Source organism: Aedes aegypti, chromosome 3, assembly GCF_002204515.2.
Source record: "Aedes aegypti strain LVP_AGWG chromosome 3, AaegL5.0 Primary Assembly, whole genome shotgun sequence".
In the NCBI taxonomy this organism is placed as follows: Eukaryota; Metazoa; Arthropoda; class Insecta; order Diptera; family Culicidae; genus Aedes; species Aedes aegypti.
Genome location: NC_035109.1, coordinates 404,847,967 through 404,875,325, shown reverse-complemented (window position 1 = coordinate 404,875,325; position 27,359 = coordinate 404,847,967). Strand labels below are relative to the sequence as shown.

At 37.5% G+C, this 27,359-nt stretch overlaps 1 protein-coding gene across 4 annotated transcripts in view; it reads right to left on the bottom strand.

The window, feature by feature from the left end:
• The window catches only part of LOC5566696 (calcium/calmodulin-dependent protein kinase type IV), a 114,949-nt gene that overhangs the window by 30,115 nt on the left and 57,475 nt on the right, over window positions 1–27,359 (bottom strand). For all 4 annotated transcript variants that reach the window (XM_021855730.1, XM_021855729.1, XM_021855731.1 and 1 more), the window contains exon 3: window positions 17,014–17,104. In XM_021855730.1, coding sequence (XP_021711422.1) covers window positions 17,014–17,104 — 91 coding nt within the window. The remainder of the gene's footprint in view (window positions 1–17,013; window positions 17,105–27,359) is intronic.

Below are 27,359 nucleotides of genomic sequence, written 5' to 3'. Positions count from 1 at the left end.
TGACTCACTTTTTACTGACTTAACTTTAGAGACCTCATGTCTGAAACGTGACCAAAACGACCACAGGAACCACCTTTTTGTAAACATTTCTTAGAGATTCCATCCAGTTATCTCTCAAAGGATCTTTGTAATAAATTCTGTGGAGATTCCTCTTGATGTTATGCCTAATATTGTTACATATTGATTTTCTGAGAATGTAATTCAGGTATTTACTTAACATTTCCATCAGTTATCAATCTGTAGATTCCTTCCCTAACTTCCCAATGATTTCCTTCCAGATTTTCGTTCGAGATACTTTGATGAATTCATTCAAAGATATTCTCAAAAACTACTCCAGGGATTTGAAAAAAAGATTCGTTACTCAAGGAAGCGATCTTTTTCAGAACTCATCCATCGATACTTCCATTGATGTCAGTAATTAACAGTGTGTCCATAACCTGGAAAACCTGGAATTAACAGGGAATTTTATTCAACCTGAAAAAAAACCTGGAATACTTAGGGAATTTCGATTACAATCAGGAAAAATATTTTGAGGCAGTAATTCATGGTAGAATATGTTCACTGCAATGGATTATTGCGTCAAATTCCAGAGATAACCATTTTTTGCCAGAAAACTCTCTTCTATAAAAAAGAAAAAATTCAGAAACTGTTACGATTCTATTCAACTAATTCTTCAAGATTTTTTTCATATATTTATAGAGATTAAGTTTCAATTATCTCAGCGTAATAAAATGACATTTTTACGTGTTTCAAGGATTAAAATATGTGTCTCGAGTAGATTTGGGGTTGCTGAATCTGATGCCATTTTCAGAAATGTTCCAGCACGTCACAATTTTTAGCTACATGTCGCCAAAGTTACATAGAACATTAATTTCATTGATATTTACATGAAATTTAAAGTATAATTTATCATTTTTTTGTGATCTAATCCACTAAGCATGCTATTTTGCACTTAAACTTTCGTTTTGAATTAAATTTGGTTGAAATTGCGCAATTAAATTTAGAATAAACCGATTTTTTTTTGACATGTGTGCTGTCTCCATACAAAATTCTTCGTTTTTCTTATATGGGAAAATATTATACTTTTTTAAACAATCAAAAAATAACTTTTCCGCATCGAAAGTATTATAAACTTTACCGATAAGTATTGTTATATACATAAAGTTTGAATTCTGTGGCAAATTAAGCAAATAAATTGCTATACAAGCTGGCAAACTTGCATGCAAGTTGACTAAAATAGTCATTTTTTGCATTTTCATCAGCCAATATCTTAAAAACTAGACGTGCTATGATATTTTTGAAAACGGCAATGGATTCAGCAACCCTTAATTGAGTGAATAGCGGTATTTTGGTGCTTGAGACAAAAACGTGTTCCGCAGTGTTATGTATTCTAGTGGTTTCTCCAGATATTTCATCTAGTATACTTTCAGGGATTAATACAGGTTTCTCTCCAGAAATTCTTCAAGAGATTCCTCTATTAATGTTACCAGTAAGTTTTCAAAGGATGCTTAACGGAATGTCTCCAGAATATGGTTCAGAAAATCCTTAAGCACTTCAACGTTACTATCTCCAGTAATTTTCTCAGGGATTACTTTGGAAAAAAATAATCCAAAGACTATTCTAGGACTTCCTCGAGATATTTTTTCAATAACTCTTCAACCGAATTTTCCAGCTGTTACTCTTATAGATCTTCCGAAAATTCGCACAGAATTTCTTCTAAAAAGACCCGCATGGGTTTTTTAAGTCCAGAGCTTTTTTTCAAGAAACCCAACAAGAATGTCTACGTAATTTTTCCTATATTCACTACAAAAATCACATTGTTACAAAAAATCCTCGAGGTGTTATTCGAGCAAATTTATTAGGAACATATCAAATTCACCCAGTGTTCGTGATTTAGTATCTCTAGATTTTTTCTTGGAATTTACCCATCATTTCATCCAAGAATTACTGCAGTTCTTCCAAACATTTCTCAATGAATATGCAAAAAAAAAATTCCATGGAATATTCAAAAGTTAATTCAAGGTTCCAAACCAATTACTACTACAGCTATTTTTCCAAGAAATCCTCTGATCATTCCTACGCATTTCTTGGAGGTTTCTTTTTTCGATGAGTTCCTTCACTGGAATTCAATATTCATTTGTTTTCCTTTTTTTCAATTATTTTAGCAAATAATCAAGTTCTTAATTTTTGTCAAGAGCTCCTCTAGAAGTTCTTATTTATCAAGAATGGTTTGAAAACTTACACAAATTTTATCAGAGGCTATTCAAAGATTTTCTTTAGAAATTGTCAAGAAAAACTCCTTTGAGAATTCTTGAACAAGTCTTTGAAGACATCTTGAGAAATTTCTTAGTGCTACTAGAGGAATTTCCAAAGAAATCTTACGAGCAATCTTTGGAGTAATTCCTGAAGGTATCTTTAGAGAAATTCCTAGTCAAAACCGAAATTCTGAAAAAAAAACAATTCTATAGGAAATCCTGATAAATCCCTGGAGGCATCTCTCGAGAAGTTTCTGGTTGAATATTCTAACATGTTTAAAACTGGAGCCTTGGAGGATGAAAGAATAGCTGAAATTATATATGAAGTAATTTTTGATGGAATCTCTGAGATAATTTCTGTTGTTATTTTTGAAAATATCCAGGTTGTATTTGGAGATATCCAAAACAAAATTCTTGGAGGAATTCCTTAGGAAGATTTCTGAAGTGATTTTATGAGAACTATGAATTATATGAACTCCCGAAGAAAAATGCAAATCTCTCAAATAAAAATATCTTTCTTCGAGCAATTACCTGCGATAATTTCCGATGAAATTCCTTGAGAAAATCATTGAAAATGCCTATAGTAAAACGAATAGTATTATTTGTCGTAATGTCTCAAGGAATTATAAAAAAAAGTTTAAGAAATATTGTCAAACTCTTTACTCCTGGTTCCCTCTAGGTTTCGTTTTGTTTTTTGATTGCTTTGTTGTCTCTCTTTTCAAGCAAGAGGTTTCTGAATTTCCTTTTTTTCAAGACACTCAGTCCCTACCAGTATATAGGTCGAATTTGATTAACCGGGAGCTTCCCAAGTAACAATGAAAGCTGAACAGCAAGAGTATGTGCTGAACATTGGCTAATTAATGGTGTACAAGGCTGAACACCATGACAGCTGAACAATAATTTGAAGAAAAGCTTATTAAACACTCCTATTCAGCAGTATACTCTAAGCTGAATATCAAGTTGAACAAATTATTTTCCATCTATGATTTTAACTATTGTTCAGCCAACCTGAATGATATTGATGAAAGGTTATTTAAAGCTTTAATCAAATCAACAGCCATTGTCGAAAAATTGTCCAGCTGTAGGTTGACAAAAATATTTGAAACGTTTGAATCACACACTCAATTAATTATTACCAAATTGTTCAATCGATTCATCGAACAACATTTTTTTCGCATCCCGAAGCCGACATGCTTCAAACGCACTTGGGTCAATCGTTTGTCGAAAAACAAAACTCCTGAATTCGGCATCGATGTCCTCGGGTAACAACAAGATGGCGTATTACACTCGATTACGAATATTTCCTCGTCACATTTTAATAAACTGTACGAAATTGTAATCATTATCAACTTGCGTTGACAACAATCAATCAGCAGTAATTGAAGAGTATTGTGGATTCTATTTTAAAACAAAAATCACAACACACTTTTGACAGCTAACTTAAGTGTTTTTGCATAGCACTGATATCACTTCTTCAGCCTCAATGCAACCTTTATTCATACAAGTCAATGACTTATTCCCTTGCTGTTAATGATGTTCACACAGTCTCATATGGAGCAGATGTCAAGGTAAGTGGTTATAAATCAGTGAATCCCAGTTCAATTCTCAATTGTTCATATTTACTAATCTTCATCTTTAAATTCCAGTAAATATCTCCATTATGTGTTTGAAATTGTTTGTTGCGTTGATAAAACCCAAAACTATGAACCTATGAAGTTTTCGATAGCTGTCATCTGTTCTAAAAATAGAATTATCGTTATTCAAAGGGACTTGAATAAGCGCATGCTAGACCTTTATTCAACCTTCCGAATAACTCAAATTAAGCATAAGGCTGAATAAAATCGCCAGAATTAGATGTTTAATAGCTGAACAACAGTGTATGGAGGCTGTGAACAGCTCTTGTTCAAACAAAGGCTGAAATGAATTAGGTATAAAAGCGTTTAAGCAGCTTCAAATTGTCACATGGGTTGACAATCAGTGTTCTGATCACGATGATAGATAGAGCAAACGAAATAAAAGACGAAATCAATAATGATGGATTTGCACAGCACATAAGCTTTAACATTGTTAGTACATTGCATTAAAATGTCAAGAAGAGTGAACACACTTTAAAACACTTGTTGTTAGTTTGTTTTGGTTATAGAAAATTAGAATATTTCTCGAAACTGTAATTATTTTATAAAACCTGAAAAAAAACTGGAAATATCAGGGAATTTCATTTCGGTAAACGAGTAGACACCCTGTAATAGCTCCAGAGATACATTTCGGGATTTTAGTTCAGAAGTTCTTTAACCCCTCTACCGGCAGCTTAATTTTTTACCACAAAATAAATATTCAAATCGTTATAACTTTTTTGTTTTTCAATATTTTCACACCATTTTTTCACAAGTTCTCAAACATCTCTTCTAGTTTAGGAATCCGTATCGATATTAATTATTGGTGATCTGGTTTAAAAGATATTTCGATGTTCCTTGGGGGACCGACATTTTCCATATAAAATGTCTTTGGCGGCCATTTTGTTTTTGATCAATTTATCAAAAAAATAAAATGTGGGCTATATAATGCCAGGTAATAAGGAGCTACTTTGAAAAAAAAAATCACACAAATCAGTTCAGTATTCTTTGAGATATCTGAAAATTACGATTTGATCTTTTTTGAAGTTTTAAAGATTTTTATTTGGCCAGCGTGGTTCCAGAAACCTAAATGCTCATTACTTAAAGACGGGTGCACCAAATTACTTCATTTTTTCACAACATACTCTCATTAATGTATTGTTCCAAATGATGAACATCCGAATACGATTAAAATTCTGTAGCCTGAGAAATCAATGGGGGTTCTAGTTACGGGTCGGTCCCCCAAGTAATTTTGGAATATCTTCAAAACCAGATGACCAATGATCAATATCAACACAGATCCTAAAATTAGAAGAGTTTTTTGAGAACTTGTGAAAATATGGTGCAAAAATATTGAAAAACAAAATAGTTATAACGATTTGAATTTTGTGGTAAAAAATGAAGCTGCCGGTAGAGGGGTTAATATTGCAACTAAAGATTGAAACTTTATTTTGGGTGTAACTTTTTATCGCGTGTGTAAAAAATAATGAAATTTTGGGTAATTCTAATTTTGAGTGTTATGTTTATGTGTGCATTCTGTCGTGACCTGTCGAAGAGTTTTCAAGATGCATTCAAATCAAGAAGAGCTACGCCAGCAAATCTTGGACGCGGTGATCGACTATTGCACCGTGTCCCGCGTTGTGATAATGTTCTAGGAGACAAAGACCGTTGAGTGGCGCACTGGAAGCGGCCGAAACCCGAAGACGGAATACCCAGAGAGGGCGCGGAAGATAAGGCAGTACTTTAAGAATAACCCGAACCTTTGCACCCGAGTCGTGGCCAAAAAGGTCAATTTGTTGAAATAGTTCGTCCAGTAGACCCTGAAGCGGGCTGGGCTACGTGTTTTAAAGGTAAGGCAGGAAGGCGCCTAACCGGACTGACAAGCAAAACACGGTGGCCAAATTGCGTGCGCGGAAGCTGTACCGTGAGTGGCTGGTGAAGCCAGGCTGTCTCGTCATGGACGACGAGAGATACATTAAGGCGGACACCAAACAAATCAAACAAATCCCCGGCCTCAATTTTTTTTTGTCGGTACGTCTTGCATGGAGGTTCCGGATTCGTGAAGAAGTACCTGTCGTGACAGGCGCACTGCAAAAGCGGATAGTACAGCAAGCTGTTCGTTACAACCGGCACCATAAACGGGCAGATTTTTCGAGAGGAATGCTTGCAGAAGCGCTTGCTGTCCTTCCTCCGCTCTCACCGATGTCCCACGCTGTTCTGGCCGGACCTCGCTTCGTGGCATTACGTCAAGTCTGTAATGAATTGGTACGAAGCGAAAGGCGTTAATGTGCGCCTCCAGAAGGAGGCGAACCCGTCAAATACACTAGAACTTCGTCCGATCGAAAAGTTTTGGGCGATAATGAAGAGGAAGTTGAAGAAAACCGGAAAAACATTCAAATCCGAATAAGCTTTGAAGAAAAACTGAGAAAAATTGTGTAAGAAAGATGGGCATAGCCTCGCCTAAGATCTCATGAGCAGTGTTAAGAAAAATGTACGAGCATTCAGCTTGGGGGAGGAAATTCAATAAATAAATTATGCCAAAACATAACTAATATATAATTATTTATTCCCTGAACAGATTTTAGAAATAAATTCTGAAGATATGACATATGTATCTCCAAAAGTGAAGCCATTCAAAGTTTCCATAGAAAATGAAAAAATAATTATTGGAAAACTACTGGAATTCCTAGTGGAAATCCCTTAAAAATCGAGTGAACCTTTTGAAGGAATTATGGGAGTTTGGAAATTTATTAGGAATCCCGGTAGTATTCATTGTAAAATCGGTGAAAGAATTCCTAATAAATGACAGGTTCTGATAAGTCTTCAAATGTCCACTTTTGGGACCTCTTGTGCAGTTGTCGTGTGACGGCTTGAGTAACATGATTTTTAGCACAGAGTTGAATAAAAGTATTCTATAATAAGTATTATTATAGTATATATAATAAGTATTCTCATATACTTCCTTTTCTGTTTGGCCTTACGATCCAACCGGAATAGAGCCTTCTTCTCTAGTTTTTTTATAAGGTCTTTCACATTAATGGCCTTACAGCTTTCTTTGCAAATTCACCATTTGTCGTATTTATATGCAATATTCTCCAAACTAAAAAAATGGTACATTCAGCTTCGAAGATCAATCTATCTATCTACATAAAAATGGAGTGGTGTTTGAAAGTCACGAACTGGCTTGAAAACAGTCTCTCGAATTTTGAAAATTCTTCCATATAGCTATGTTCCTAAAGTATTCGTGTTCGTGTATATAAAAGGCACAGAATATTAAACGGGAAAGTCGAAAAATGAAAGTTAATGGAACTGTAATTTTGTACGGGACGTTTAAGGGCGTCACCATTACCGGATTAAAATTCAAATTCATTTGTGATTTTTCCTGATAATTCCATCAAAATCGGTCGAAAAATTGCGAATTTACAGTATTTTGAATGTTCGATGTCGACACCCAGTACTGTAAAAGTTAATTATTACAACCACATATAGTGAAAATTGAGGGAATTCAATGTACAATATCGATATTCTTATGATTGTTCAATATTTAATCATGACCATGTGAGTATATTTCTAAAGAGTTTAAATTCTAAGACATGGGTTTTCAGCCATTCTAGCTCGCAGAGCACTTTTTGAACTAAGTTTGTTTCGCGGAGCTCCTATTCTCTATTAAAACTCCGTTTGAAATCAGATTTATTTTTTCACACGCTCAATCTTAAGAAAGTCGCGAAGATTTTTATGGTTCAATCTTCAACTAATTGTGATTTTATTTTAATTGTTCAATTTTAATTTAATTTTAACTCTAAACCTAAGGATAAGTTTTTTTTACTGAGCAAGTTTTTTCATTGCAGGCTTTAACTGTGGCAATTTTGGCATCTAAATGGAACTATATATTCAGTTTTCGAAGAATAATTCAAAATTCGTGGCTTGAAAACAGCCTAATGGTTTTGGTTTGAAATTTTTTGTTTTTAATTCGAACAATTGAGCGAGCTTGTGTGGATTTTTTAAAGTTTTTATTAAAATTTAATCATGATTAATAATTAATGATTATGATTAATCAAAAATGTTAATCATTAATCTCAAAAAATCAAGAGTAAATCATTAATCACTAATCATAATCATTGCAATATTATGTTTTAATCATTAATCGTTAATCATAATCATAATGATCGTTAATTTTATTCAGTAATCATAATCTTAATCATAAGTCAAACATTTAATCAATCATCAATCAATCATTGAACAAAATTTAACAAATTTTACAACATTGCCTTCTAATGTATAAATAAATTTTGCATTTCTTATATCTTGTGACACGAACAATGAGAGTTTATGCCCAAGAAACGTCGAAATCCAACCAAGTACAGCATGGCTTTGCTTTGTATTCGAAGACGTTATCATAAGACTAAAAAAGACCCTTAAATATTTCCTCCATGTAAGACGTTGCATTTTTTAGTTGTATATGATCTGAATCCGAAGACGCAGTTGAAAGCTTGTGAGTGGTACCATTCTACATGAAGGATTGCTGTTTATAGGGACAGATCACAATATTTCGACCTAGCACTAGTTTTTGGCCGTTCATAAGATTGTTGAATACTTTGTATAAAAATCCGAAAATTGGCACAAGATAAAAAAATATTCCTATTCCCCTAGTAGGTGCTATTTTTGTCAATACTTCCTCGCTGTTTTTTGTTCACGTTTGATGTTTGTAATCTAACATCGCCTGTAGAAATCCACTGAATATATCAGAGCGTTAAATTGATCCCGATTAAACATTCGATGATTATAAACGATAAACCATGCTTAAAGCTTTTCAATTTGAATTGTACTCTTCAATAATGAGTAAAGCCATTCATTTTTATGTTATGGCTTATTTGTTACATACGTCAAGGCGTGTAAGTAGCATCCATTCATTACGTAGCGCTAAAAATTGAGTTTTTGAACCCTGGGGAAAGCCCTCCCATCTTCGTAATGCTTTTTGCATGAACATTTTCAAAATTTTGTTTGAGTCGCACCGTATAAGCCTACCCCCTCCCCCTTCGAGCATTACGTGATTTCCCAACAAACATTTTGGTGGAATAAGAGCTGAACAAATTACTCTCAAGCAGATTTTAGTTGAATAAACGGTTGTTCAGCTACGAATGTTACTTGAATTGTGGACCGTGCCTCAGGAAGATGCCATTTAATTTTATTAATAATCATTGATTAATCATTCAAAACTAATGATTAAATGCCCAAAAGTATACTCTAAACGCCGGCGGAAATTTCAACATTGTTTGAAAAAATATTTTTCCAGTTTTTCATAATGATCTCGTTAGGAAATTCCTAGCAAATGTTCAAACTGAATTCGTCCAATATCTCTTCAAGAATTGGGTTGTTTAGTGATAAAATATTTGCAGTGTTTTGTAGCCTGTTCGAAAGATCATATTTTCAAAGTACATCAAGTATATCAAAAAATATTTCAATCCGTAGACTCAGAGACATTTCAATTTAAACAATGACAGCTCGCTCGAAGCTAAATTTGCCGGGGGTGATTCAAAAGTGATTTCCATACTAATATCGAACGCGTTATTAAAATAGTTTCAGGGCACGGACAATTTTGAAATTTTGGGTTCTGGTTCAAACTTTAATGTATATTCAGAAAATACAAAAAAAACTCGATACTCCTAAACAAGCTGATTCTAGCGTTAGCGTTAGCGTTAGCGTAGTTACGGTATACTTCGTAGATTGGATACTAGCAACATTCATGTTTCTTTTTAATAATCTCATCCTGACTACTTTCAAGAATAAGGCAGGGGAGTATACCTTGTTCAAATCATAAACAAGAATACTAAAAGCATAAATATCGCTATTCCCGGCCACGCCCATCTTTACCGTAATTTGGGATAGGGGAAGGAAATGTTGATGTAGCACTTACTTAATGAGAGGCCACCGACTCAGCGACACGCTCATAAGTGCTACGGAGTTGGAGGTTGGGGAAGGTATATTGTCAGGATTCGCCTAGAAAGCTGGCGATAGACCATAAATATTTGTTGTTTAAGCGTTTTCAAATTAATCTTTTGAATGCCGGAAATCAAAAGAGAAAACAATAGCTTATTTATAGTATAAATAGTATTTCGCGAAATGCTTGTCGATTGTGCAGTGATATTTTTGCTCAATAACCAGTAAAAAGCTAAACCGATCCCCCAGGGTCATCGGATTGTATAAAATAACGATACGCGTAAAAATCACGCCTATTGAAAAACTGTACTGTGCCCATTGAAAAACAGTACTGGGTGGTGCTGTATTTTTAGATAATCGAAAAACGAAAGGAAGCGCGTTCGAACTAAACACCCTAGGATAACACAGTCGGTTTTTCTGCTCAAAATTATACGAAAAGCAGAATCGATCCCTCCAGGGTCATCGAACGGTTAAAAAGCATCCACAACCGATTGTTAGTTGCGTAACACCCGCCCGGACAGAATGCGCAATCTGAACATAATTATCAAACTCCGAAAGTAACATTTTCCGTTCAAGAAACGATCAGAAGTTCCACGACGCGGACAAAAACGATCCGGAAGGCTCACAGAAGAAAAAGTATCATACTGGAACAAACTCACCGGATTGATTCTCTAAATTTATGTGCTGCCTGTCACTTCCGGATGGTTCGGTGAACTTAGGGCAGCCAAAAAAAACCAACAGTACTGAGGACACAAATCAAACAAATCACTTTTTCATTTTCCACTTTTCACTATTCCATTTCGAATGTAAAAACTGTCCTGCTTGGGCTTCACGAAGCACTACCCAGCAAGACGCTCCAAAACAGAAAAAAAAACAAAAAAAAAATCTCCAGCGACGAAAACATGCGCGAAACCGTGAGCTAAATCTATCGGACGACGCAAAACCGAACTGTCCTGCTTGGGCTTCATGAAGCACTCATACTCCTAAACAAGCTGATTCTTCCCAAAAAATCTAATACCCAAGTAACCACAAGCATTAAATCATTGCACTAATTCAACGAAGAATCAACATTGCTAATGCAAATTATCCCTTAGGTAACAACTGTTAGGGCATGACGCATTACAATGGCATTATGCAAGCTTCAAATTACTGGATATTTTATAATTGCTTTAATCTTGCCTGATTGCATTGCCTCGACAAATGTTTCATGGCACACTAAAGGGCAAGCATTTATAGCACTATAGAAGCCACAACTTAAGCTAAGCTCAGGTCGTGTTGACGAATATTGATAATTAATCGAAAAGAAACAAATATTGGATGGTTTGTTTGAAGTTCGTTGCTCTACAATCCCAAAAAAACAAGAGATTATAAGGATGTATAACGTATTCCTTTATTTTCTCAAATGCATTGTTTTACGTTAGAACTGTTTCTTCAGCAACTGCTGAAGATAGATTTTTTTAATGGATATTTTTGCTTACACCGGAGCGCACAGAATTTCCCCCCAAAACATATTGATGTTCCACAAACACATAGCCTGTCGAAATCCATTCTGTTTCTCACATAGCTTCCCTAGATGATAGCGCCAACTTCCTTAAGTTGTATATATATTTTGTTGTGGATTCTTTTGCGTGCCCAGCAGAAGGTGTAAAAGATGAGAATAAAATACCCGGTGCGATAACTTCGATATCGCATCACAATGCTTCCTTTTTATTATGCTCTTATATCTTGAAATTTTGGAAGCTTCTATGGTACAGAGGATAAGGACGACTGCAATTCACGGATCACCAACACCTTCAGCAATCCAGGTTCAAATCTCGCTTCAATGCAAAAAAAAACGAAACCTGATGCGAATAACAGAATTGATGAATGGAGAAATTGTTTTGTTTATTTTTGCACGCATGCCCTACATAAACAAGGACTAAAGCATATACAGTCAAACCTCCATGAGTCGATATCTGAAGGGACCATCGACTCATGGAAATACCGAGTCGTGGAAACAAATGCTTTGGAAAGCTGTTTCAGGGGACCATCGTAGTAACCATGAAAATTTGGTTTTAGTATGGTTCCATGAGTCGATATCGAGTTATGGAACATCGACTCATGGAGGTATCACTGTATAATGTACACCCTAACTGTACATGCTCAAATGCTGTTATGAAGCATATGCACTAATATTGCATTAGCAATGGCAACAGTCATGCTAGCTCGTATTACTTTAATTTGATTTTAGTGGGGCCCTTTTCGACTTTAAATATGCTTTATTAAGGTATATAGGGTTTTGTCACTTTAAAATAAAATTGTATAGTGCTCTCTAAAGCAAAATTAAAGTATTCATATATAGCTTCATGGTTACTTGGGTATCAACCTACTTCAATAATTCCCTTGAGAATAAATTCAATGGCTTGGTTTGCAAAATTCATGAAGTTTAATATATGGAAAGCTAGGTTTCAGAACTACCAATATAGTGCTTTAGTTTCATTTTGGAGTACGAATAAACAACGTATTGAATTTTAACATTTTGCTTTACAAAAAGAATACTAAAAATCACTAGAAAGGCGAGCGAATACCATTAAACTTTTATATGAATAATTATAATATAATCACATGATTAGCAGTATATTAGAGTATACCGGGGTTTGCTCGCCTTACTAATGATTTTTTCAACACCAATATTTTGAATACTTTCCCCGGGAAATCGACAATCCTCAACAACCCGGCATATGTTCAAGTTTATCAATAACTCTTGAAACTTCCGTTCAAAACTTAATAATCCATGAAGTTGGATTTGTCGCAAGCTACACTTCACAGAGCCAATATATTGACCACTACTTCCAGGATACTGGCTCTTGAACCAGAGCAATTAATCACGATTTGTGATTGAAAACTGAGATTAATTTGCCATTACGAAGTTCAAAAGATTTTTATATAGGATTGTTTGTTAATCATTATCTAGTGTTAGTATATAACCCACTGGTTGCATACTTCAAGTCGTTTAGTGCATATTTTCGGGTATTTAATCATTCGTTATTGAATGATTAGTGATTAATCAAAGATTAATCAAAAAAAATAATAAAATGACATGAGATGCCTGAATCAAATAGCTCTCATCATGATTTTTCGTTCAATCACCAATTTTTCAATCATGATTATCTTAACGATCTGCTCTTGAACCATCCTTCTTTAGACTCGGTCTGCAAAACAATGAAGCTTGATTAATCGTTAATAACTTTTGGGACTCACTATGAAAGTGGCTCCTGACTCTTGTGGGGCTACTCCAGTACTCCCCGTAATAGAATGCGGAATTATTGTAATTTGCGAATCGATACCCGCAGTTTCAAAGACAAATTGCAATCCTGATATTTACTTTATTCGTTAGAAGACAACTGAAAAACATAATTTTGAAAAACTACCGTAAAACAACATAACATATACTTCGTATAGAGTAAGGTGGAGCAAAAGTTCGACCTTAGTGGTATAATCAAAGTTTCCAGGAAAATAATAGCAGATGAAACAAAACAAATACCATACAGCGAACCTTCAACATATTGGCTATAATTTTGCTGAACAAACTTGTGTGTTTTTTTTTACATACAAAGATATCGACCGTGATAATTTTATTGTGAATTTGTTTATCGGCATATCGGTCCATTTTGCTCGAAGTAAGAGGGAGCATGGAGAAGAAAGCAATGGCTGTCTTGGTAGTGTCATTCTCAAAATACACCCAAGCCGTTCCCATAGGGGACGTTAGCCACAAGGAAGTGACGTTTCAAGTAATACTGTTTAATATGGTATGCCCTCTTCAACATCTAATCCAATTTCTCTCGCCGTTCCCTTACGGTACCTATCCATCTAGTATTCATTGCTTTCTTCTCCATGCTCCCTCTTACTTCGAGTAAAATGGACCGATATGCCGATAAACAAATTCACAAACTTGTGTGAAAATATTCACCCATTTTTAGTTATAACAGTTTCAAAATTGATTGTCTTAAACGAACTTTTGCCCCATCGGTGGGGCAAAAGTTCAAATCTAGTGTGGGGCAAAAGTTCGTTGGCTAAAACACAAAATATCAATACTTTTATGCCAGGCATACTTTATACCAGCCGTAAACTTATGTTTGAAGAAAAATACACACTAAATTTTCATCAAAAAAATGCCCAAAACAGGGTTAATTGTAATACACCCAAAAAATAGCAGTTTTTCGCAAAACTAAGTGAAAATGTAAAATATTTGTGACATTTTTCGCACGATCAGGCAAATTTCGCTAAATTTGAAGATAATATGTGGATTTAAGGAAATTTGAAAAATTTTCCTTGGGTTTATACATGGGTCGAACTTTTGCCCTGCAGATTAATTTGAAATCAAATTATCCAAAGTGGGCGTTGCATGCTAGTCCGTGGTCTAGTGTGGTGCTCCCTTCAAAGGGCAAATTGCCCACTGGAAGCATTAACGTGTAGTGTCTCTTTTAAAGTCTCATCCCTATTGCCATAAAGCCTATACAGTTTCCCCTACTGAAACAGTGATTATTTTGAACCCTCGCAAACTGTTAAATTTCGGTGCGACATTCCAAGATCAATACATTTCAGGCAGATGTTGACGTCATAATCTCGGTATTTCAGCGATCCAACTCATTTGTACTTCCGTGAGATGTTTCTATAATATGAAAACACTGATAAATCACTAAATTCCAAAAAATAAATCCATTTGATAAAATTTTACGATGTTGCTGCGCACAAAACGCATTTGCTGGATTGAGAAGTTGTCAAAATACGTTGCATTGTTATTAATGTGTGGAATACTCAAGTAGACTTGTTTGATGTTTCAGAGATGCTGTATTTAGAAAGAATAAACACATCTTTATGAAAAAAGAGAACACCCGGCACCGTAAATCGTTAAAAAAGTGGACTTGCAATTTCATTTACTATCGTTCTTGCTTGACCCAATTTATGATGTTTTAGACACCGTGAAGAAAAAAATGAAATTTTTGGGGAAAAATTAAATAGATTCCAGAAAATACATATGAAGTGTAATGAAAAGACTTTCAACCTTCTACTAATATAACGATAGAGGTAGATGATGATGCGTGATACTTTGCATAGGAGAAATTTAATGTTGTAAATTTTATCTAGTTTCAACATACAAGTTTATCAATATAGTAAACAAAAACTACGATTTCTAAAAATGTATATTGTTATGAATTACGTGTAACTATATGTTCCCTAGCATATGAATTAATAATTTTAGTAATATCAGCGTTATTGGCTGAAATATTTCATTAATCATATTTTTCCGTTTTGACCCAATCTCATCCCCCAGACCCATTGTCACCCCATCGACGGAAATGAAAATTAAAAAAACTATTGTTTTGAAATTGGAAATTTTGATCAATTTTGACATTGTAAGAATTAATCATAATCATTAATCATAATCACTAATCATACTGAGTTTAATCATTAATCATAATCATTAATCATCTAAAATTGTAATTTAATCATTAATCATAATCATTAATCATACTTTGGCTTAAAAATCAATCACAATCATTAATCATGACTTAAAATATTTTAATCAATAATCATAATCATTAATTATGATAAAATTGAATGTAATCATTAATCACTTAATCAATCATTGCAACCCATTAATCATTAACGCTCTGAACGTATTGTAAAAGTAGATGAAAAACCGAATTTAGTAATATACCATTTAATTCCCCTAGAGTTTGTAACATTTGACAGATAAGCGTATTTCGACCTTAACCTTAACCGTCTTCAGTGTCGTGTACTATATTCGACTAGTACACGAATCTAGTACTCGACACTGAAGATGGTCTTACAAAACCTAGTGGAATTAAATGGTATAGTACTAAATTCGGGTTTTCATCTATTTAAAGGTATTCCACCAAACAGCTCGAAACTAAAATTTGTTATTGTATTTTGAAGCAAGTGAAGATATTCCTTACAAATTTTCAAAACTGTCGCGAAGCTGACAAGGCTTCGTGGAGCACAAAATGCTTCGCGGCGCACGATCTGAAAACCGCTGCTCTAAGGGTTCTGTGAAAATGAAAATAAGTATGTTAATAAATTTTGAAGAATTTTAAATATTGATTTACAATTAGTCAAAAAACAGGAACATTTATTGAAATTTCAGCGGGACAACCGCCATAAACAAATTTATTTGCAACATCTCAGACTTCCAATGCTTGAGTCTCCATATTTTATAAGGAGTTTAACTTATGGATACCCTAATGAAGCAACTAACTGCTATAAAATGGATGTTGTATTGTTTAAAAAAAACACATGTTCTATAAATTTTCCAATACATCCCGCAATGGCTACGTACCACTAGCCGAGTTAAAGATGAGAGCGTCTTGAAGGACGAAACAAAGGCGGTTGAAATATGGAAGAAGTACTTCGATAAACATATTAATGGCGCTAAGGGCTTAGGGTTGTACGTTGAAGAACACGCAAGCCATTCAACAATACAGCAGAGGAGAGTCACACTTCTAGAAGAAAAGGGAGTTTTCTAAGGTGAGACGACTAATCAGTGAGGTTGTTTCTGAGGTTATGTTGCAAGGGGGTTTCAAATGGCAATATCAATATGATCAGAATCAGAAGACTTCCGATCTACATCTGATGATTCGGGCCCATATATTGTGTCTTTTTCGACAATTCCTCTGTTCATTCGTTTTACGTAGGTATTATTGCCTACGCTTCAATGGGTTTTACTAAGAAAGGCATTGGTTTGACAAATTAGCTTAGTGAATACCGCAAATATTTGCGCATTTGACTAACAGTAAAATAATTGCTCAATGAATTGGTGTTGATTGTTTGACATCCTCTATTCACGATGTCGCTGGATGGGTTTCAACACTCGAATTTATAATTAGACCCCACGACAGTGAAAGCAGTAGCAATACCAGCTGTTCCGGTGCCGGTAATGCAATAAATCAAGGTTCTACTAACGGCCACCATCATCGACCAGATGCACGAGAGCGCCAACAACGCATTTCGCTGTCCTCCTTTGGATCGCGCGAAGTGAACTCGAAACAAAACACGTGAGTGAGTGTCTCTGCTTTCTCGAAGAAAGTCTCAAATCGCGAATAATGCTACACTGCAGTGACAGACTAGTCATCGTCACCAATTTTAGAACCGCGCTTAGGAGGGCCACGACGCGGAACTCATTAGCCACGTGACGCAATAATGCTTACCTTCCGATTTCTGTGCTCAGCTCGTACAACTGTTTGGCATCGACGCCGCGTTCAATCTGAACCTCACGATAAGGAAATGGCGGTGGCACATCTGTGAAGGAGAGAGATCGAGAAGAGAAGGTAGTTTAGTTTCATCATCTGCTTGGATTAATATGTTCAATGGCGTATCAAAAGGGGAGGGGAAAACAAAAATTGCTTTTATCCTATAATTTTTGACTGAATGAGTTGAATTGATTTTTATATTCTGCTTCCCGTTTTGTTAGGGATAATGCAATGTTCGATTTTAAAAATTATTGTCTTTTATTGCGCATAAAATATTCTTGTTTTTACTACATGACATATGAATGTAAAACAGTAATTTCAACTAGGAATTTTCTTGGTGAACATTTGTGATGTTCCTGCCCCTAAATTACTGCATACATGTGCATAACAAAAATAGTATAAAATAGTATAAAACGGGCTCACCAAATAACTCCAAACATGCAAATTTCGACATCTTTCGTCGTTTGTATAACTTATCAGGTTCATAACTGATGTGGTGTGGAATAAATTAGAATTATTTTAATATACAGTGCTCAATAAAACCACTAATTGAACTTCAACACTTCACTTCACTTAACACTAGGGGATTTTTTTTAATTTCCGTACGGGTTTGGACCAAAAGGTCTCAGATTTTCATGAAACTTTTTCCACAGGCAGGGCTCATCAATATATGAATAAAAAAAATTGAGAAAAATTTAGGGTCGCCTATTTTTCCGGAAAACTCAGTTGGAATTCCCCTGACAATTCTTACTTTGAAAAATCATAACTCAAGAACGAAGCATCATAGAAACAAAGTTTTTTTTTATGAAAATGAAAGCAAATTTTCTTAGGAATAAAAAAAATAACTGGAAAAAGTTTTCCCCAAAATTTTCCACCGTTGAGAAAATTCGTAAAGAAAAGCCGGAAAAACTAAACTCGTGGAAAATTGACAAAAAAATATTTTTGAGAAGGTAATTTCATAAGCTTTAATCGCTGAAATTTTTGAAATGTTTTTTTTTTCGTTTTTGAGTTATGGCCAATTTTGTAAAAAATGTGCAAATGTGCCATTTTGAGCTTTTTCTTTGAAAAATCATAGCTCAAAAAGAAGCATCGTAGAAACAAAGTTTTTTTTAAAGGAAAATTTTCTAAGGAATACGAAAAAAAAATAACTGGAAAAAGTTTTCCACAAAATTTTCCACCGTTGAGAAAATTCGTAAAGAAAAGCCGGGAAAACTATGTTCCAACTCGTGTAAGATTTTCAAAGAAATATTTTTGAGAACAGAATTTTATAAATTTCAATCACTGAAATTTTTAAGATATACTACTTTTTAATTCCTGCGTTTGGTCATAGTTTTGTGAAAAATGCCCAGATTTCTCGTACAAGTCTTTTCGTTCGAAAATCATAAATGAAGATAAAAGCGTCACAGAAACATTTTTTTTTGTCAAATCGGAATCAATTTTTCTCAATACTTTGAGATTTTTTAAAAATGGAATAAATTTTCCAGGACATTTTTCACCGTTAAGGAAAATAAATAATGATAACCCGATTAGCTATTCCAGCTTACAAACAAAGTATATTTGAAAAGAGCGATCAATAAGATCCAATCCTAAACATTTTTTAAATACGCTCATTTTTCGTTCCTAAAACATGATCAAATATTGCCAAGATGAGCTATTTACAAATTTATACATTTATAAGTTTATAAAGCTTATTCTCAAATTTATAAGTTTATAAAGCTTATTCTCAAATTTATAAGTTTATAAACAAAACTTCTTAAGAACGAAACAGCATATAAACAAAGATTTCTTCAATCATAATGTAGGCATTTTTTCCAGCTACCTGTTAGGTAACTACAAAATTGACAGTTAAATCAATGGGTAGACATTATGGCGATTTGGTATTTACCAATTCCGGTTTAAAGCGTTGAAATGGCTTGAGAATCATAAGTTTATCAAAAAAATAACAAAGAGCAGTGAGAAAGTGCAAATGTTGTCAGCTGTATATTACTCGTTATTACCAAAGCTGTTGAAATGGACAAAGTTCAATACTACGAATACTATTCGCTATGCTGTAAACCCTTCGGACTGGACGGCCACAAATCTGTAAGGACAAATTTACGCTCGATTAGCCATGGTCGCATGACCAAGTTTCATTCGAATGGAGTTCGGTGGATTACGGAAAAGATAAAAATCTCCATGAAGTGCATGATTATGATTAACCAGAATAATCAAATAAATAAAATTAAAAAAAAAATAATCTTATTTGTTCCATAGAAAAGAAAGAATCCCTTTTCAGTATAATGAAAAATTGAGGCAGAAACAGTTTTTTTCAGTTTTTCTTAGCGGTGTAATTTTTTATGAAAAATATCATCCATTCCGACTGTTGGCAACCCGGACCAGTGAGTTCGGTACCCGCGGTTCAGCACCACCCGCGGTGGCGACCGACAGGACAAGGAGAGAGAAATGTCATACTTTGTATTACTACGAATCAGAAAGTGCATTATCACGGTTTACCAAAATACCAAATTCGTTATTATCCTAAACTTATTGGATTCTAAATTTGTTAAATGCTAAGTGAATCAATTGTAAGTAAGACTACTTTGTTTCTAAATAAATTTGTTATTCTAAGCATTAAAATTATAGCACAGATATTGGAATACACGATTGCTAAAAACGAGACGGATGAATTATACATGCAGGACTATCAAATGTAAGCTAATCTAATATTGTAAAACACATGAATTGAATAACAAATTAAAATTATTTCAGCTTAAAGCTAACTCAGAAACATAAGTACGGGTTTGTCTTAAAGAGGTCCGAAAACGTCATCCGCTCCTATAGCAACAAACTTTGAGATTTGATATCTTATCGGAAATACCTCCAGAGCCGTGCAAAATGCAATCTGATCCACCATCTAATGCTCAGTGCATCGCCTGCAATCGGCCGAATACAGCAGAACCTAAGATGGTGCAATGTGACGGCTGCAATCGATGGTACCATTTCTCATGTGCTGGTGTTGGCGATAGCATAGCAGCAGAGGATCGGAGCTACAAATGTGCCCTCTGTCGCCCACCATCTCGTGCGGCGTCATCGGTGAGAATGACATCGACTACAGCCAGTGCGCGAGAAGCAAGGCTGCGATTAGAAATGCAGCGCTTGGAAGAAGAAAAGAAGTTGGAGAAGGAGTTTCTTGATCGGAAATTCAAGCTGCTTCAAGCTCAGCTGGATGACGATAGTAAGAGTTCGAGAGCAAGTGCAGTGAGCGTGCACAGGTCAACCGATAGCAACGATGATGTTCAACATTGGATCGACAGCCATCAAGCGAATCTGACTACCACAACTGGGAATATTGCTCCCACTGGAGTCACATCGCAGACCGGTGGAGCGATCGTATCAACGGTGCCGATATCGGATGGAACTACAACGCTAAGCAGCTCAAAAATAACTCCAGTGACTATAGTTACCAGCCAAGAAGCACAATCACATCAGGAAGCCACCATTTCGAAACCGTTGGACCATGTTATCTCACCCACCAAACCAGGTGGAGTTTCGAAATCGTTCGACAACGTCATATCTCCAATAAATACTGGACAAGCGGCAGGATTCCATCGTGCATCGAATTGGAGGGTTGCACCTCATGCACCGTTTCAATCAACGCCCGTGTCATTGAATATGCCAGTTGTGAAAACGACAACGCCCGCGCCGTGGCAGCCGAACATAAATCCATCGGTTTCGTCTTTCATCAATCAACCAACGACAGCGATTGCATCATCACACCATATTCCGGCGTCGGTGCCCTGTACTGCCTCTGGTTCATCGCTCAACGTAAGGTTCATGCCTGAAGATCCTCGAGTTGGTCAGTACAATCCTTATGTTTTACCTGGTACATCTGTGGTGAGTACTGCCAATTTAGATTCCCTTGGAAGAAATGCCGTAGACTCAACCTGTCGAAGATATGTTCACCAAGCACAAACATTTCCACTATCGACTCAGCACATAGGGTATCAACCACTACCAGGAAGTGAATCACAATTATGCTCAAGTGAAATAGTAGATAACAATAGTCTCCCTTGTTATTCGAATCCATTGATGCCCCTAGTCTCTCAAAATGCTGTTCCTTCTCAAATACGTATTACTCAAAGTATTCCACAATGGGGGGTTAATTCTCAGCCGCAGTCACTGGGTCCTCCTATGGTAAGCGTGTCAAGCTACCAAACACCTATTTCCGCCGTACCGAACATGCAAATGCAGTACGGGGGATTGCAGCCATCATTTGGTCCAAATGCTCAGCAGTTGGCAGCGCGCCATGTTGTCCCGAAGGATCTTCCACATTTCGATGGGAATCCAACAGAGTGGCCGATCTTCTGGAGTAGCTACGAGACGTCTACGCAACTTTGTGGCTAAAATGAAGCGGAGAACTTAATGAGACTTCAACGCAGTTTGAAAGGGGACGCAAAGAAAGCAGTTTGTAGTCTGCTTCTGCACCCGTCTAACGTCCCGGATATAATCAAGACGTTGAAAGTTCTTTACGGCCGGCCAGAGGCAATAATCAGTACCTTACTGGCTGAAGTCCGTGCAGCGCCGACTCCACGACCTGAGAAACTAGGCAGCATTATATCCTTCGGCTTGGCTGTCCGAAATCTTTGTGCCCACTTAATCGCGACTGATCAGCAAGTTCATTTAGCGAACCCGATTCTGATCGAAGAATTGGTTGAAAAGCTACCAGCTAACATTAAGCTCGATTGGGCTTTATACAAGCAACGAGTGGTAGATGCAAATCTGAAAACCTTCTCAGACTACATGGACGTTATTGTGACGGCAGCTAGCAGTGTAACGCCAGTTACGGACAAAACCGACAAGATGAAGGGGAAAGCCGTGGTGAATTCTCACACGTCTGAAGTACACACGGTTCAAGTTCGAGATCCAAACGTGCCGAGAAAGTCTGAAGCTCCAATTCACCCAGGAAGCCAGCGTCCTTGCATGGCATGCAAAGTAGCTGGTCATAAGCCGAAAGATTGCAGCTCTTTCAAATCGAAGACTTTGGAGGACAAGTGGCAGGTAGCACAGGAGGAGCATCTCTGTAGGCGGTGCTTGTATCCGCATGGAAAATGGCCGTGCAAGGCCCCTGTTTGCGGAATGGAAGGATGCGAACAAAAGCATCACCGGTTATTACACCCAGGAGATCCAAGAACCAACAATGCAACAAGCTCAGCTCCGGTTTCTGGTGTGATTTCCGTGCACCAACATCATCATCAAGTACTTTTTCGAATAATTCCTGTAGTTCTCCACGCCAACGGCCGGTCGGTCAAAACCTTCGCATTTTTGGATGGTGGTTCCGATTCGACACTGATGGATAGTTCTCTGGCGAAGCAACTGGAAGTGCAAGGTCCGATATCTCCGCTGTGCATGCAGTGGACTAACGGCGTCAAGCGTGTAGAAGAAGAATCTCAGCAAGTTCAACTGAATATCTCGGGAACACCTTCAGGGAAGCAGTTTTCGCTACAAAAAGTGCAAACAGTTGGTGGACTTGAATTACCGAAACAATCCGTAGATTTGGCAGAACTGCGGACCAAGTACCCATATTTGAATGGAATACCATTTGAGAGTTTCGAGGACGCCAAACCGGGTATCTTGATAGGGCTTGACAATACCTGGCTGAAAACCACGCTGAAGCTACGAGAAGGTCGTGAACACGAGCCAGTGGCGGCGAAAACTAGACTTGGTTGGGTGATTTACGGCCGTTCTGGAAGAAACGCCAATACTGCTGGCCCAAGCGTTCTACACATTGGTACGCGAAATCACGAGGACGATTTGCACGAGCTGGTAAAAAGCTTTTTTTCCACGGAAAGTGTTGGAGTTTCAGTAAAGCAAGCGAGGGAATCAGCCGATGATCAACGAGCAAGAGAGATTCTTCAGACAACTACGAAAAGAACCGAAAACGGAAGATTCGAAACTGGCCTTTTGTGGAAGTTTGACAACGTCGAATTTCCCAATAGCAAGCCTATGGCTGAGCGGAGGTTGAAGTGTCTGGAGCATCGTTTGATGAAATCACCCAGTTTGTATAATGGCGTTCGACAGCAAATAGCGGATTACGTATCTAAAGGATATGCACATAAGGTAACTGAACAAGAATTAGCAGAGACGGACCCGAAGCGAACATGGTATCTACCACTAGGTGTAGTGGTAAACCCTAAAAAGCCCGGTAAGGTGAGAGTCGTGTGGGATGCTGCTGCAGCCGTGCAAGGAGTATCCTTGAATTCTGTACTTCTCAGAGGTCCAGATTTGCTTACGTCACTGCAAGCTGTTTTGAGCCGCTTTCGCCAGAAGGAAGTCGCTATCAGCGGCGACATAATGGAAATGTTCCATCAGGTGCTTATAACTCGTCAAGATCGTTCAGCCCAGTGGTTCCTATGGAGGGACCAACCGTCCGACTCGATCCAGGTATTCGTCATGGACGTCGCTATATTCGGGGCCACCTGCTCTCCGAGCTCAACACAATATGTGAAGAACCTGAATGCAAAGGAGCACGCCACCGAGTTTCCGAAAGCTGCTGTAGCAATAACAGATAACCATTATGTCGACGATTATCTGGACAGCGTCGACACTGTCGAGGAAGCAGTTCAGCTGGCTGTGGATGTTAAGGAGGTGCACGAGAAGGCTGGATTCCTGGTTCGTCATTGGATGTCGAACTCTTCCGAGGTACTGCAGACAATCGGAGAGCAGAACACAAAGGCGATAAAGAGCTTTACCATGGATAAAGGCAGCAATATGGAACGGATCCTGGGGATGGTTTGGCGACCGCAAGATGACGTATTCGTTTTTTCGTTGACGCTGCGGGAAGACTTACGAAGCTTAGTTGATGGATCCACAGTTCCGACTAAACGTCAGCTTTTGAGTCTTGTTATGAGTGTGTTTGATCCGTTGGGGTTAGTCGCACCGTTTGTGATACACGGGAAAACAATAATCCAAGAAGTATGGAGGTCAGGCATAGGATGGGATGAGCAGCTTCCAGCCGATATAGTTCCCAGGTGGGAACAGTATATCACACTTCTGCAAAGCTTGGATAATGTGCGTATACCAAGATGCTACTTTCCGGCATACAGCATGGGAGCATACGAGTCGACGGAACTACATGTGTTTGTAGATGCAAGTAGTGCAGCGTACGCTGCTGTAGCCTACTTCCGGATTGTGGACAATGGAGTAATACGGTGCAGTCTTGTCTCCGCCAAAACTAAGGTAGCACCAATGAAGCTACTGTCTGTTCCTAGACTAGAACTCCAAGCTGCAGTGATTGGAACACGGCTCCTGAAGGCAATTACGACAAGTCACACCTTGCAGATAAGACGCAAAGTTATGTGGAGCGACTCGTCTACGGTTCTTAACTGGATCAGGTCTGACCCACGGAAGTATAAGCAGTACGTGGCCTTCCGAGTTACGGAGATTTTGGATGAAACGGATGTGACAGAGTGGAGGAAAGTGCCGTCAAGAATGAACGTCGCCGACGAGGCTACAAAATGGGGATCCGGCCCATGTTTTGATGAAGACAGTAGATGGTACAAAGCCCCAAAGTTCCTCAACTATCCTGAATGCAACTGGCCTAACGAAGCGATTGAAAAAACAACAGAAGAGGAGTTGAAGGTAGTCTCTGTGCATCAACTACTGCCAACCGAATCTATCATCGATTTTCAACGTTTTTCGAAGTGGGAAAGGCTAACTAATACATTGGCGTTTGTCCTGCGATTCAGCAAAAGGCAGACTACGACGGGAATAATGGAAGCAAGCTCGAGCAGTAACACGAGGAAACGGGCTGAATTGGTCATATTCAAACTGGTTCAAATGAGCAGATATCCGGAAGAATATAGAGTTCTCCAGAGAAATCAACAACTCCGGTCTGAGGAATGCAAGTTAGTCGCCAGGAGCAGCTGCTTGTTTAAACTATCTCCATTTTTAGACCCCAATGGAGTTATGAGAATGGGATCTCGCATAGAGAAAGCCGAGTGTATACCGTATGAAGCTAAATTTCCTGCAATATTACCGAAGGACCACTACGTCACAGATCTGGTACTTGACTGGTACCACAGGAAATACGGACACGCCAACAATGAAACCGTGGTAAACGAGGTGAGGCAGAAATACCACGTCTCTGAACTACGAACAGCTGTTAAAAGGACCGCCAATAACTGCAATTGGTGCAAGGTGTATAAATCCAAGCCACAAGTGCCACCCATGGCACCACTACCGTCAGCTCGCGTTACAGCGTACGTAAGAGCTTTTTCCTTCACGGGACTGGATTACTTTGGGCCAATCACGGTACGTTTCGGTCGAGGAAGCGCAAAAAGGTGGGTCGCCCTTTTTACCTGCTTGGGCACAAGAGCTGTCCATTTGGAGGTTGTCTATTCGCTTTCGACAGAATCCTGTAAGTTGGCCATACGCAGGTTCATCTCTAGACGTGGGGCACCACAAGAAATCTACTCAGATCAAGGAACCAATTTTCAAGGAGCGAATGCTGAGTTGAAGCTGCAGATGAGAAGGGTTAACCAGGATCTGGCGGAGACTTTCACCAATGCGCAAACCCAATGGATGTTTAATCCTCCGTACGCTCCGCATATGGGAGGAATTTGGGAAAGACTGGTGCGCTCAGTCAAGGCAGGTCTTTCCAGCATGTCGTTGTCTCGGAATCCAGATGAGGAGACCTTGATTACTGCAGTCGTTGAAGTAGAATCAATTGTCAATTCTCGTCCCCTGACCTACCTACCTATCGACAGTCAGGAAAACGAAGCCTTAACACCGAACCATTTCCTTCTATTAAGCTCGAACGGTGTAGTTCAGCCGGCAGTACGACCTGCGGATGAGGGCGCTGCTCTGCGAACAAATTGGAAACATATCCAAGTAATGCTAGACAGATTTTGGACCCGCTGGATCCGAGAATATTTACCCGTTATAGCTCGTCAACCAAAGTGGTTCGGTGAAGTTAAACCGATCAATGTCGGAGACCTAGTAATCGTGGTGAACGAAGGAATGCGGAACAGTTGGACTCGAGGAAAGGTTCTACGCGTCTACCCTGGACGAGATGGACGAGTTCGCTGTGCGGACATTCAAACTGCTACAGGAGTCATGCGGAGACCCGCAACGAAACTTGCTGTTCTGGATGTTGCCAGAGAGGAAGTATAGCTTCAGGAGACCTTAAGCAATACGAGCGGGGGCGTGTTGGCAACCCGGACCAGTGAGTTCGGTACCCGCGGTGGCGACCGACAGGACAAGGAGAGAGAAATGTCATACTTTGTATTACTACGAATCAGAAAGTGCATTATCACGGTTTACCAAAATACCAAATTCGTTATTATCCTAAACTTATTGGATTCTAAATTTGTTAAATGCTAAGTGAATCAATTGTAAGTAAGACTACTTTGTTTCTAAATAAATTTGTTATTCTAAGCATTAAAATTATAGCACAGATATTGGAATACACGATTGCTAAAAACGAGACGGATGAATTATACATGCAGGACTATCAAATGTAAGCTAATCTAATATTGTAAAACACATGAATTGAATAACAAATTAAAATTATTTCAGCTTAAAGCTAACTCAGAAACATAAGTACGGGTTTGTCTTAAAGAGGTCCGAAAACGTCGTCCGCTCCTATAGCAACACCGACTTATACTTCATTAAAACCAATCCCATATCTTTTTTCAGATATTTTAGAAAATTTGCAATTGCTTTAATAAAAAATCTTTGCTTTTCCGATGCTTCGATTGAAATATGGGTTTTCAAAGAAAAGGCTTATATGGTCATTTTCCACAAAATTGGCCATAACTCAAAAACGAAAAAAAAAGTACATTTCAAAAATTTCAGAGATTAAAGCTTATGAAATTATCTTCCCAAAATTTTTTTTTAAATTTTCCACGGGTTGGAGCATAGTTTTTCCGGCTTTTCTTTACGAATTTTCTCAACGGTGGAAAATTTTGTGGAAAACTTTTTCCAGCTTATTTTTCTTATTCCTGAGAAAATTTGCTTTCATTTTTACAAAAAAAAACTTTGTTTCTACGATGCTTCGTTCTTGAGTTATGATTTATCAAAGTAAGTAGTATCAGAGGAAAACAAAAAAATTCCAACTGAGTTTTCCGGGAAAATAAGCGACCCTGATTTTTTCTCAATTTTTTTTTTTATCCATATATTGATGAGCCCTGCCTGTGGAAAAAGTTTCATGAAAATCTGAGACCCTTCGGCCCACTTTGTACGCAAATAGAAAAAAAATCCCCACTACTGAAAGGGTCCGGAGCGGTATTTTGTTACATTGTGGTTTTCTGAAATGTCACTCGTTG